Here is a 13,098-nt window from a genome sequence, read left to right as displayed (position 1 = left end):
TCTGTGGTTTCAAATTTGTTGTGTATGTGTACTATTGCTATTCTTACTTTTTTTCTTCTAACACATTAATTACAGAAATAGCCAAATAAAAGTTACCATAATATAACTTAGGGAATAATACAGGACTAAGTGGCTCAAGGACCACTCTCTTATTCCCTTGTCTGCAGGGAATAAGGAAGTTTTTCCTGCAAGGTACTTTTGCAAAGGCTTTACAAGAATATGATTATAACAATAGTATTTTGCAAGGTCTGATATTAGCATTATTGTAAAAAGGTTTAGTAATCTTATTTCTGAGAAATGGAAACTGGGGCTCTCAGACTTTATTTTAATAAACTGTTTCTGGGAGACTTCCAATATATATTTCCCTCACAGTTTTAGGTGATTTGATTTTGTGAATCTTTCTTATATTGCAACTTTGGAAACTGAGCAAAAGAAAGTAGGAAGGGATATTAGCCAAGGGATTTGGCGTTTTAGAGCTGGAAGAAACCTTAAAATCATCTTGACTATTCCCTTCATCTGATAAGGAAAATCAAGAGAAAGAAAAGAAGTTACCTCAAATCTGTGGAAGTGGAAATGAAGGTGGAAATGATCAAAATTATATCTATAATATCTATGTCAAGCACTATGATTTAGATTTGTTGGAGCTTCCCTACTTTCCAAGGTTCCCTGACTTGGAAGCTGAGGCTGCAGCATCAGTCAGACCCCTTGACATGCCAATAATCCCCTATACTTGTAATCACTAATAATCCCCCATGCTTGCAGTTGTGAATGAACCAAATCAGATGTCCCCACTGTCCCAGACATACCAATCCTGGTTCTGCATCCCTCTGAACAACCTATTTGAGTGAAATGGGAAACGAGGACTTCTCAGAATAATAACTGGGTAATTTAAGACTCAGCTCCAAGGGTCTGTTAATCATTAAGGCTCCTAGAAGAAGAGCAAAAGACTTGATAATCACCTTGACCTTTACTTAACCACTAGGAGAAGAACCTGACTAATTATTTAATGGCCTGGAGATATTCAAGAAGTTTCCAAACTGGCTATCTCTATTTGTTGTTTGAGGAAGCCTGAGGTAAACTAAGACTCCTTGGTTACTCTAGAAACCTTTTAACCCCTCTGGCTTAATCTATTACTTACCTCTCAATAAATCTCCTTATTTTGAGGGATTATGTGGTTTCTCATAAAATCATTAATTAAGGTTGATTGAATTTACAATCTAAATTTTAGTTGATGAAGGTCTGATGGATCTGGGAAAAATAAAATTATTTGTACAAACCTTACAATAGAGTACTCATACCAGCTCAAATACACCTGAAAGCATTTGCAAACATAAATTTACCACCATAAACTTAGGCAAACACACCTGCAATAAATCAACTATATTGGCTTGACTAGAATTTAACAAACCTGTTCTACTTCCATCTAAGCAGGCAGTGAAAATTAACCAGATGAGGGGAGGGAGTCACGGGTTCCTGTGGTTTTTGACCACATCACAAGTCATCTCTTGGCCTTTGTAGAATTGGCTCTCCTCCCTCTGAGACTCCAGTGAGCAGACTGCCCACTTCCCGGGAGATTCTAATAAAGCTTCTGTTCTTCACTTTGAGAAATCTCTGAGTAGTCTTTTTGAGTTAGGGGTTGCCATCCCACACATTAGTGACCCTAACTACTTAGAGACTGTTTATTCAAGACTCAAGAAGTCTTGAGTGTTGTGGTCAACTGGCTGTGATTTTCATTCTTAAAAATCTTACCCCTGACTAAGTGAGTAAGCCCCTCATCTGGGAAAGGAGGACTTCCTTGCAAGCTGCTTCCCTCACTTTGAATTTAAACTTGTTTGAATCCTATCCTTCCTATCTCTAGCCTGCTCTGTTCAGATCTGACCACCCACAGGTTAGAGGCGGGAGTGACAAGAGACACCACCAGAGAGTTCTTTAAAGTTCAACCCCTGCGTCTGGCGAGTTCCCTCCCCTTCTTGTTGCCGCCTTAGTTGAGCTCACTATTCTTTGTGAGGAAAACTGTGGGGTCCTCCAGTGACCAGATTTGTCTTGGATCATTTTGATAAGGATAGCCTTTCTTACATTACATACCTCTGTTAATTGGTCCCTCTGCATACCTCTGTAACTGTGAGCCTCTGCTAAACCAGTAACGTTAGGATTGTGTAGGATTGCTTTGTTAGAGTTGTGACTGAAATTATCTTAGTGAAACGCTTGCATTTATGATTTAAGTGATATTGAAGTGGTATCATTTATCTGTGTGAAAATTGAGAGATAGAGCAAGCATATCCTGAAGCTTTGTTAGTCCACCCCCAACAGACATGAGTCTTTAAATTATATAAGAAACACAGTTAGACTGCCCCTCATATTGCCAGACTTGGGTGCCTTTCACTAAATTTGACCCAAAATTCTCCTGGCCCTGTTGGGGTAGTTTTAATAATATCAAACTAGGATATTTAAGGCAAAAATTGATGAATAAGTAACCCCAGCCTCTTGAATGGGAATGGGATTGAATGGGATTATTTCAAAAATTTCAGAAGCAAAAAAAGAAAAAGTATAAATCAGAACTGGAATCAATGAGGAAATGGATTAGAATGTTTGAAAAAATCTATCTCTGTTGGCCCACTACCAAAAATAAAATCATCCTTGTCAAAATACTCTGCCCATTCCCTAGCTTCCAAGTTCCCCTTCAAGCTGCAGATCAAAGTTGTCCTGAAGATACTAACATTCACAATCCATAGTTTCAAGGCTTGGAAGCATGAGGACTACAAGCTATTGCCAACCCCAAGGAAGAATCTCATAGGCTTTGCCGAGCATTCTGACTCACTTATATTCATATATCAAGATGATATCAAAATTTGTATCAATTCATGGTTCCTATGGTTGAGAAAGAGGAACTAAAAACTAGTACCAAAAAAGTTGGCTGGAAAGAGCCAGAGAAGAATCTTAAGATGCATTGGGATACAGAGTGTCAAAATCAAGAGCCTTGCCGACTTGTCCAAATTACGGGTGACAAGCTCCTGGAAAGCCACACCCTTTGCGTTCCCATTGATTTAACAAAGGTCCAAGATACCAAGCGGGACCTTAGGGAATGTTTCTCCCTGTTTCATGACGGACTCACTCAAGGTAACATGCCTCCCGCGAGGAGTGACACAAGAAGGGGGACATTCAAATCATGTCTGTTCTCCTTATGACTCCAGCTGGGATGTCTCATTGCTCATAGAGGGGCAAGAAATGTTCATCCTTGTTGACACTGTAATCACACTTTCAGTTTTAAACCCCTCTGCCTTCCCTCCTCCCTTCCCCAGGAGCCCTAAGTCTGTCTTAGTTGTGGGGCTTGCTAACAAGACTATTGCAGCCCATATCTTTGATTGAGCTTCTTCCCTTTTTTAATCCTTTAATCCTACTTCCTGAGGTTCCTAGTCAATCACTAGGGCACACTTTGCTCCATAAATTTCAGGCTGCCATTTCTTTTGATATCAAAGGGACTCCATGTCTCTTATCCCTAGTACTTTGCCCCTCCTCTAAGAAGTCCCCCTTCCTTAAGTCTTTTTCCATTTCCCTTCTGACCATTCAGCTCTTGATCAAATTCCCTCCAGTGGGCTCCGGATGCTGCTAATATTGGCAGTAGTGTTTCACCTATTGTTGTGCAGTTGTATCCATCTAAAGCCTTACCCTCAGTACATCAGTACCCATTTAGCACTGAAGCCATTGAAGGAGTTTGGCCCCTTATCAATGTCTACTTGTCCAAAAGCCTTCTTATCCCCTGTATTTCTCCCATAAACACAACCATCTTGCTAGTCCACTGGTGACTCATTTATGATTTCTGGGAAATTAATGCTATTGTGATACTCCCAAGCACCAGTCATCCCAAACTCTCACACTCTGCTTAACCTTGTCCCTTCTTGGGCAACTCACTTCACAGTAGTCACCCTACATCTGTATTGCCTTTTTCTCAGTCCCCATTGCTCCCAAAAGCCAGTTCATTTTTTCCCCTTACTTGGGAGGACCATCCTTTCCTGTCCTATTTCTCCCAGGCCTGTGACAATATCTTTCCATTAGATTTATAGGATTCTGCCCTCCTTCAGTGTGTTGATGATCTTCTTCTCTGTTTCTTCCCTCACAACATTTTTGTTTAAAACTCATATACCTTCTTAATGATTTGGCAGCAAGTGACCATAAGACTTCTTGCAATAAACTCCAGTTTGCCCTCCCCTCTGTAAAATGTCTGGATATCACCTCTCTGGCTCCAGATGCTGTCTCAACTCATCCCACTTTAAGGCTATGTATGACTCAGTTTCCTGTGCCTCACACTAAGTACCAGCTGTGTACTTTCCTTGGTCTGGTAGATTATTGTGTCTCTGGATACCTGGTTTTTCATATGCTGCCCATACTCCTTATGGCCTTCTAAAAGATTCCATACTGACGTCCCCAGTTCTCTCCCCTGATGTTCAGAATTTCTTTGATTCTTTTAATGTAGCCTGCCAATTTGAGTTGCCCACCAACTTAAGGTTTCCCCAACTATTTCCTCCCATTAAACCTGTTCACCTCTGAGAAAGTGTACTGAAAACACGGTGAAAATCCTTACCTCATGGGATTCTATAGTAGGACCGAACAATGTAGCCAAAGCCTCCCAGACTGTCTCCATGCAGTGGTGGCTTTAGCTGTCTTTGTCATTGAGAATATTGATCTTGACGTTCCCTTGACAGTACATATTCCCTGCTATTGAAACACTTCTTTATTCACATTATATTCAGCATTTGTCCTCCTGCAGACTAACCAACCTTGAAATGACTGCTATCCAAACCTAAATTGACTATCAAACATGTAAGGACACGCAACCCTGCCCCTTATCTACCCAAGGTAGAAAACAAGGATGAGACTTTAGAGCATGTATGTGACATTTATCTGGACATCTTGCTTCCCCCTGGAAGGACCTGAAAGAAACTCACTTTGAAAGAGCAGGCTTTTGAAAAGATGCTCCAAGTCATTATTAATCAGAGAAATGCAAATTAAGACAACTCTAAGATACCACTACACACCTGTCAGATTGGCTAAGATGACAGGAAAAAATAATGATGATTGTTGGAGGGGATGCAGGAAAACTGGGACATTGATGCATTGTTGGTGGAGTTGTGAACGAATCCAACCATTTTGGAGAGTAGTTTGGAACTATGCTCAAAAAGTTATCAAACTGTGCATACCCTTTGATCCAGCAGTGTTACTACTGGGATTATATCCCAAAGAGATTATAAAGAAGGGAAAGGGACCTGTATGTGCACGAATGTTTGTGGCAGCCCTTTTTGTAGTGGCTAGAAACTGGAAACTGAATGGATGTCCATCAGTTGGAGAATGGCTGAATAAATTGTGGTATATGAATATTATGGAATATTACTGTTCTGTAAGAAATGACCAACAGGATGATTTCAGAAAGGCCTGGAGAGACTTACACGAACTGATGCTGAGTGAAATGAGCAGGACCAGGAGATCATTATATACTTCAACAACAATACTATATGATGACCAGTTCTGATGGACCAGGCCATCCTCAGCAACGAGATCAACCAAATCATTTCTAATGGAGCAGTAATGAACTGAACCAGCTACACCCAGAAAAAGAACTCTGGGAGATGACTAAAAACCATTACATTGAATTCCCAATCCCTATATTTATGCCCACCTGCATTTTTGATTTCCTTCACAAGCTAATTGTACAATATTTCAGAGTCTTTTTGTACAGCAAAATAACGTTTTGGTCATGTATACTTATTGTGTATCTAATTTATATTTTAATATATTTAACATCTACTGGTCATCCTGCCATCTAGGGGAGGGGGTGGGGGGGTAAGAGGTGAAAAATTGGAACAAGAAGTTTGGCAATTGTTAATGCTGTAAAGTTACCCATGCATATACCCATGCATATTAAATAAAAAAAAATTTAAAAAAAAAAAAGAAAGAGCAGGCTTTGACTGGTACATTGATGGATCTAGCTTCAGAAATGAGAAAGCAGAACTAGTTACTGCCACATTACTCCTGCCACAGAAGTGGATGAAGCTTCGTCACTACCCGATGCCCACTGAGCACAATAAGTTGAACTCAAGGAGGAGGTAGGGCCCGTGAACTAGAAAAATGGAGAAAGATTAACATGTACATAGCCACTCTCCCTTTGAGGAGCACAGGATTCTGAGATGCTTTGGAAATTTAGGACTTCCTCACTTATTATTAAAAATCAGAACTAGGTTTCGCACCAATTAGGGTGTCTGTTGTTTCCCCAAGCCATGGCAATAGTTAAAATTCCAGGGCACAGCCTGGACAACAGTGGCCATGCCCATGGAAACGACTTAGCCGACCAGCAGTCAAGACGGAGACTTTAACTCTCCAAGTCCCCAAAGGCATAGTGACCATAGCACAAGTTTCCCTATCACTTTGCCCAAAGGCATGTCTAAACCTCTTAGCCTAACAGAAGAAGAAACAGCTTTAGCCCAAAAAGGACTTCTTAGGGATCAAGAAAAACTCCCAAAGGAAGGTTCAAGCTTGTTAAGGCTCCAGGACTGTGGATCAGCTCAGTGCTCTGGGAAGAACCGCCCCGTATCCACCTGTCACATCTCCAGAGGTCCACACCAGCCTCCCGGACTGGAGAATCCCCTGGTGACCTGGCCTTGAAAACAGAGCCAAGTCTGAGACAGCTGGCATCCAGAGCAGTCGCTGTTCCCAAGAGCTCCGGACAAGTCAGACCACAGCCACCGTCTACCGGGAGCTGCTATGCCGGGCTGAGGTCTGCAGTTAGGTCTTCTGCGGCTCAGCCTTTTCTTTCACCTTATTACTGCCCTTAGTGCACAGTCACAGCGCTCATGGGAGTGGAAGCTTCTGGCTTCTCATCTTGATGAGTTTCTTTCTTCTTTTATTTTTTCGCAGTGTTCTTATCTCAATCCTATAGGGCTCACAGTTTTTGTCTTGATGATTTTAGATCCCCTCACTCCAGTCGACAGGCATAGGTCTCTCTGTAAATCACCCATTCAAGGACCCAATTCAATGGGAACTTAATTGAACTAATTGTTAGGCTTGCTACTCTAGAGGCCCTGATGGCAGCTGCCCCAGTAGAAGCCTGGATCACAACCCGGATGGGAGGATTCTACTTTCCCAGAGATAGGAGGTCAGTTGAGATACTCCAAAAGTCCCTACTCCACCCGAGGCAGAAGGCCAATTGTTCTCCTCCAAAGCATACTCCTGGGGCCCACAATGCAATCAATACTTGGGCACATGAGGCATCCATCATAACAAGAAATAAAGAACCCAGCTGCAGAATTTAGGACCCCTCAAACCTCAGAACATTACCCAAGGGGTCCATTAATTACACTCAGAAGTTTCACTAGAAACTCAGGCTCTGATCTGCATTCTGGGTACCAGAAATAATGTGGATATCCACCTCAGAACATTAAATCCCAGACAATTATTTGACTTAAGAAAATTCCTTTTAGGATTACACATATTTAACCTATATGAGATTGTTTGCTGTTTTGGGAAGGAGGAAGAAAAATTTGGAACACAAAGTCATCTCTTTCAAAAAATGAATGTCAAAAATTATCTTTATATGTATTTAGAAAAATAAAATACTATTGAAAATATTTTTTTTAATTTTTAAAAATAAAAGGCCTTTAAACGCTCACTTAATACCTTATGGGGAAATCTGTGTCTCCCAAAGCTCCATTCTAAAGACTTTATCCCACACCGGAAAAAAAAAAAATTCAGATGTGAAATTTGAGACCACCAATCATATTTCACTCCCATAAGCCTCTCCAATTGGCATGCAAATTAATTTAAGCAAAAGCAATAACTAATCAGATACAGCAAAGTCATTGCAAAAAACTTATTCTCTGATCAAAGGTCCCAGTTTCTGTGGAGCTAGGCCATGACCGGAGTCCCTGCCTCCTGGAAGTTCTAGTTCCAGAATAACGCAAGTAAAGAATGTCTTCAACTTGAAGACAAAAACAATCTATAGCACTCTTAGTGTAGTACTTCCTCTGGGTTCATTCTCCAAATTCTCATAGGATGAACAGGTTAGGTATCCCAAAAGGCACTGACCACTTCTTGGTCAGAATTCTAGAAGTTAACCCTAAGTTGGGGAGCAGGAGGAATTTAGAACTATTATTCACACGTGCCCAGTCTATATGCTTAGCAATATGGATCCGCCACTATTTGTGTTAAAAATCTTGACAATATTGCACATAGAATTAAGAAGAGCAAAGAGTAAGATAATACAATCACCTGGGCTTTTTCTCAGGTTTAGCCATTTTTTTTCTTCCAACCATACTTCCTGATATCGAACTGCCTCCTCAGTGAAAGATTTCACTCTATTGTATAGTGACTGTCCAATTAATTCACTGGCTGATTTTGTATTTCTGCAGGTTAGACCACAAGTCAAAAAAAGAAAAAAAGGACCATTTATCCAAACAACACTGGAACTCAAGATACTAAGTACTGAGGTTCCATACTAAGTTTCTCCATTTCATAAAGATTTAGTAAATAAAAGCATACATTTAGTTCCTGCTTGATATAAATAATAAATTCTGTTAAGTGTTTTATTTAAATCTGTAGCATCCTATTATATTTAATTGAAACTATTTCTAATCATATGAAAAGGTGCGCCCAATTACTATTGATCAGAGAAATGCAAATTAAGACAACCCTGAGATACCACTACACACCTGTCAGATTGGCTAAGGTGACAGGAAAAGATAATGACCAATGTTAAAGGGGATGGGGGAAAACTGGGACACTGATACATTGTTGGTGGAATTGTGAATACATCCAGCCATTTTGGAGAGTAATCTGGAATTATGCTCAAAAAGTTATCAAACTGTGCATACCCTTTGGTCCAGCAGTGTTTCTACTGCTATGGAATATTATTGTTCTGTAAGAAACAATCAGCAGGATGATTTCAGAGAGACTTGAAGAGACTTACATGAACTAATGCTGAGTGAAACGAGCAGAACCAGTGTTATGGGCCAGAACTCTGAACTTGAAACAAAGGATTCTTACAGGGTGCAAAGTCAGTGGAATTGATAGAGACAATGGTTATCTGGTTTAGTATGGTTCAGTATGATTGATTTAATCCTACAACAGATAATGGTTTCCTAGTGATATAATGATTGGTGTATACTCAGTGTGGAGCATATAAGCAGGGACTGAGAGCCACAGAGGAGAAGCTTTCAGAGGGCAGAGAAGACAGGTGGGAGCTTAAGCTCCTGGAATCAAAGGGAGAAATTCAATTCAATCATAGATCTTCCTGGTGGTTGGCCTGGCCTCCCGCACTTTCCCCACTGAGACCAAGCCGGTCTGAAAAGCTCTCCAGAAAGCTACCCAGCCCCAGGAAGGAGATAATTAAGGATCTGGACTTTAACACCTGGCTACTCTTGTGGTGATTACTAAACTGAAAAGAAAGCTGCCCCAGAGACCCCCAGGAAAACCGAACAGAGAACATTACAACCCAAGAGACCATTGTACACAGCAACAACAGGACTATACGATGATCAATTCCGATAGACATGGCTCTCTTCAACAATGAGAAGATTCAAACCAGTTCCAATTGTTCAGTCATGAAGAGAGTCATCTACAACCTCTCAGAGAGAGGCCCGTGGGAACTTAATGTGGTTTACAACATAGCATTTCCACTCTTTCTATTATTATTTGCTTGCATTTTTTGTTTTCCTTCTCAGGTTTTTTTCTTTCTTTCTAGATCCAAGTTTTCTTGTGCAGCAAGATAACTGTATAGATATGTATCCATATATTGGATTTAACATATACTTTAATATATTTAACATGTATTGGACTACCTGCCATCTAGAGGAAGGGGTAGGGGAAAGGAGGGGAAAATTTGGAACAGAAGGGTTTTGCAAGGGTCAAAAAAAAAAAAAGAAAAGAAAAAAGAAAAATTAAATTTAAAAAAATGTTTAAAAAACTAAATAAATAAATGATACTATATATATGTATATATATATATGTATATTTAAAATATGGTAATTGGTTCCAGTTCAAAGTAAATATGAACATTTTCTAAGCAAGTTTTTAATCTTTTTGTTAACATAATACCAGAGGATAAAAAAGATGTATTTCTGATTCAGATTTATTACAAAGTAGTAGAGAAACCAAAATTTTAGAAATAATTATGGAATATTATACCACAATATTGTACTACATTGATGATATGATGGAAATGTCAAATTTATTGTCATTTAAATTATTTTAGCAGCATCGCAACAGAAACTGAGGAAACAAAGATTTGAATTTCTAAGCAATTCTGTTTATTAGCAAGGCTAGCAGTTACACAACAAATTGGGTCCAAGGTTTCTCAGTAGGCACAAGGACAGCATTTGACAGTTAACAAAGATTTCATACAGTCAATAATGAGGAATCAATCAACTTACATAATCTTGAGTAACATGGGTGTTCTCTCTAATTGATCAGTTTTTTACAAATCTTGTAGTGATTTCAAAAATATCCTGGTACATCCTACAGTTACTACCAAAAAAATCACAAAATATATAAAATATCTTGTGATATTTCCCAGAACATACTGTGGTCAAGTTGTACCATTACTCCTCAGAACATTTTATACACATTGTTTTATGTAACTTTCCCAAAATTACTGATCATCATTTCAATTCCCCCATGTTATATGATTTATAGCGAAGCAAGGCCTAGCTCACAAATGGAAGATAATCACAAAATGAAGTATTTTGGATTCTACAGAAGCAAAGAATATAATGTCTTCTCTTTTTTTTAATTTTTGCACATATGCTGATAGGTACAGAGAACTTTATCCACACATTATTAAATGTATACGTTCACATTCACATCTAATGAACCAAGTATAGTTAGACGATGTAGGATACTATCTAAAATCAGTAAGGTTTTAACATGCAGTATTGTTGTTCTTGAAATATCTTTCAACAACTGAGCTAAGCTAACTTGAAAATCAATCTTCAAAAACAACTTTAATCACTTACACTTACTCAACTGCCAAAGATCCAAAAGCAATCAATATTGTAACCTCTCAATGCTCAAAGATTTCAAGACTGATAAATTAGTATTGGTTTTAATTTAAAATCTCCTTCTGCATAATTTTTATGCCAATAAAAGTGCTAGGCAATCCTTAGACACTTTGAATCCTGATTGAGATTTTTATTAATTAGAAGTATAAATTCTGGAAGTCATTTTTTTCCAGAAAAAAAAGTCTCTTTCATGCTCATTAAGAATTTGTTGATTAGTGTATCTACTTTTTAAATTTATTTTTTTCTTAATACCAATATTTGCAGTTAAAATTTCATTACCCAAATGGTTTCTGTTTTCTTTTACTGCTCTATATAAACCTTAAATTTTTGTTTGAATAGATGTTCTACTAATTCATTCCAATTTTCAGTTTTTACAATGAAAATGCTCTCCATTTCTATCACCATAACTACTAATTCATTACAATTTTCAATTTTTACAATGAAAATGCTCTCCATTTCTATCACCATAACTATTAATTCATTACAATTTTCAATTTTTACAATGAAAAGACTATCCATTTCTATCACCATAACTAATATTTCTTTATAGTAGTTTACACACAAAAAGCCTTGGTGTTATATAATATTCCATAGACTGAAGCATTCTGATATCTCATAGTATTTTAGAGTTACTATGATGATGCTTCACAATAACAGCAAATTTTTGTTCTAATGTAATAACAAATCTCTTCTTTTTAGCATCGGCAGTGTTTCCATCCGAAGGAGTCTTCCTTTTGCCCATCTTGCCAAAGGATTTTTTTTAAAACAACTTGGATAATATGGTACACAGCAGCACGTAACACGCACACCTGCAGATAAGCAAGTACAGATTGAAGACTGTTAAACCCTTCACTAGTAGCATTAATTGAATTTTAGCTCCCATTAACTGCAACCTGCTATCATTTTATAATTCATACTAAATCAAATTTTACATTACTTAAAGTTACATTAATTATGACCTCGCTAGAGATAATCTATAGCCCCAGGGACAAGTTCTTTGTTTCCAGCATTTACTCAGCTACTTTTCTAAGCTTTTCTCAAATGGCTGTAAACACTCAAAAACCACACAAAACCCAGAACACACACAAAACCCAGAAAGGGCAAAATCTGAGAGTAGTTTTGCTACTACCCTCATTAAGTATGCATTTAGAATTAGAAAAGACCTTAGAGGTCTTCCAGTCCAATACCCTCATCATTTTACATAAGAGGAAATGCACGGCTAGAAAATCACTCAAGTAAAATAAAAAAAGAGGCAAAGCCAAGATCCGAACACACCAAATCCTCTAACTCCAAATCTCTCTTTTCACTTTGCTATTGCCACCTTCCAAATTATTAACATTATTATTACTTCTCATCTGAATTACTAATCTCCTAATTAGTCTCTCTACTTTTGCCTCTCTCCTACATCATAGCTATAAACCAAGTTACTCTTCCTAATTTATAGGCTTAACTATGTTTCTTCTCTGATTAAAAAAAATTTTTGTACTTAATAGTATTTTTTTAATTACATGTGAATATAGTTTTTAACATTCATCTTTGTAAGATTTGAGTTCCAAATTCTTTTCCCTCCCTTCATCTCCTCCTTACACTCTTCAAGACAATAAGCATTCCAACATAGGTCATACGTGTGCAATCATGTTAAGCATATTTCCACTTAGTCATGTGAACTAGTCATGTGAACCTATAAAATAGTGTCGATGGTTCTTGACTGATTATAGAATAAAGTTCAATTTCTTCTTGCTGGCATTCAAATCCCACTTTATTATCTGGCACTTACCTACCTTTCTAATCTTCTTTCTTACCATTTCCCTATATATGCTTTGTTCTACTTCAACTGGATTCTTGTTGAATGTGCTTTGTTTGTGCTTCCTTCTCTTCATGCTTTAGTTTGAATGTTCTTTCTAAAACTATTTTTTTACTGTCCCTTTCTCCATCTTGACTTGTTTAAATCTTTCCTGTTCTTCAAAACTTAGCTCAAATGTTATCTCATCTAGAATGCCTTCCTTAATCTTCCGATTTAGGTATGATTTCTCTTCTTTACACCCACAGAATCTTT

General features: G+C 38.1%; 1 protein-coding gene across 1 annotated transcript in view; it reads right to left on the bottom strand.

The window, feature by feature from the left end:
- Window positions 1-10,252: 10,252 nt before the first annotated feature.
- Window positions 10,253-13,098, bottom strand: part of LOC100916708 (zinc finger protein 445) — a 36,450-nt gene continuing 33,604 nt past the window's right edge. Inside the window, exon 8 of the mRNA XM_023498009.2 lies at window positions 10,253-11,851. Coding sequence (XP_023353777.2) covers window positions 11,712-11,851 — 140 coding nt within the window. The 3' untranslated portion in view covers window positions 10,253-11,711. The remainder of the gene's footprint in view (window positions 11,852-13,098) is intronic.

Source organism: Sarcophilus harrisii, chromosome 1 (assembly GCF_902635505.1).
Source record: "Sarcophilus harrisii chromosome 1, mSarHar1.11, whole genome shotgun sequence".
NCBI classification, from domain to species: Eukaryota; Metazoa; Chordata; class Mammalia; order Dasyuromorphia; family Dasyuridae; genus Sarcophilus; species Sarcophilus harrisii.
The sequence above is the reverse complement of the archived record's forward strand: the minus strand, read 5'-3'. Positions and strand labels throughout refer to the sequence as shown.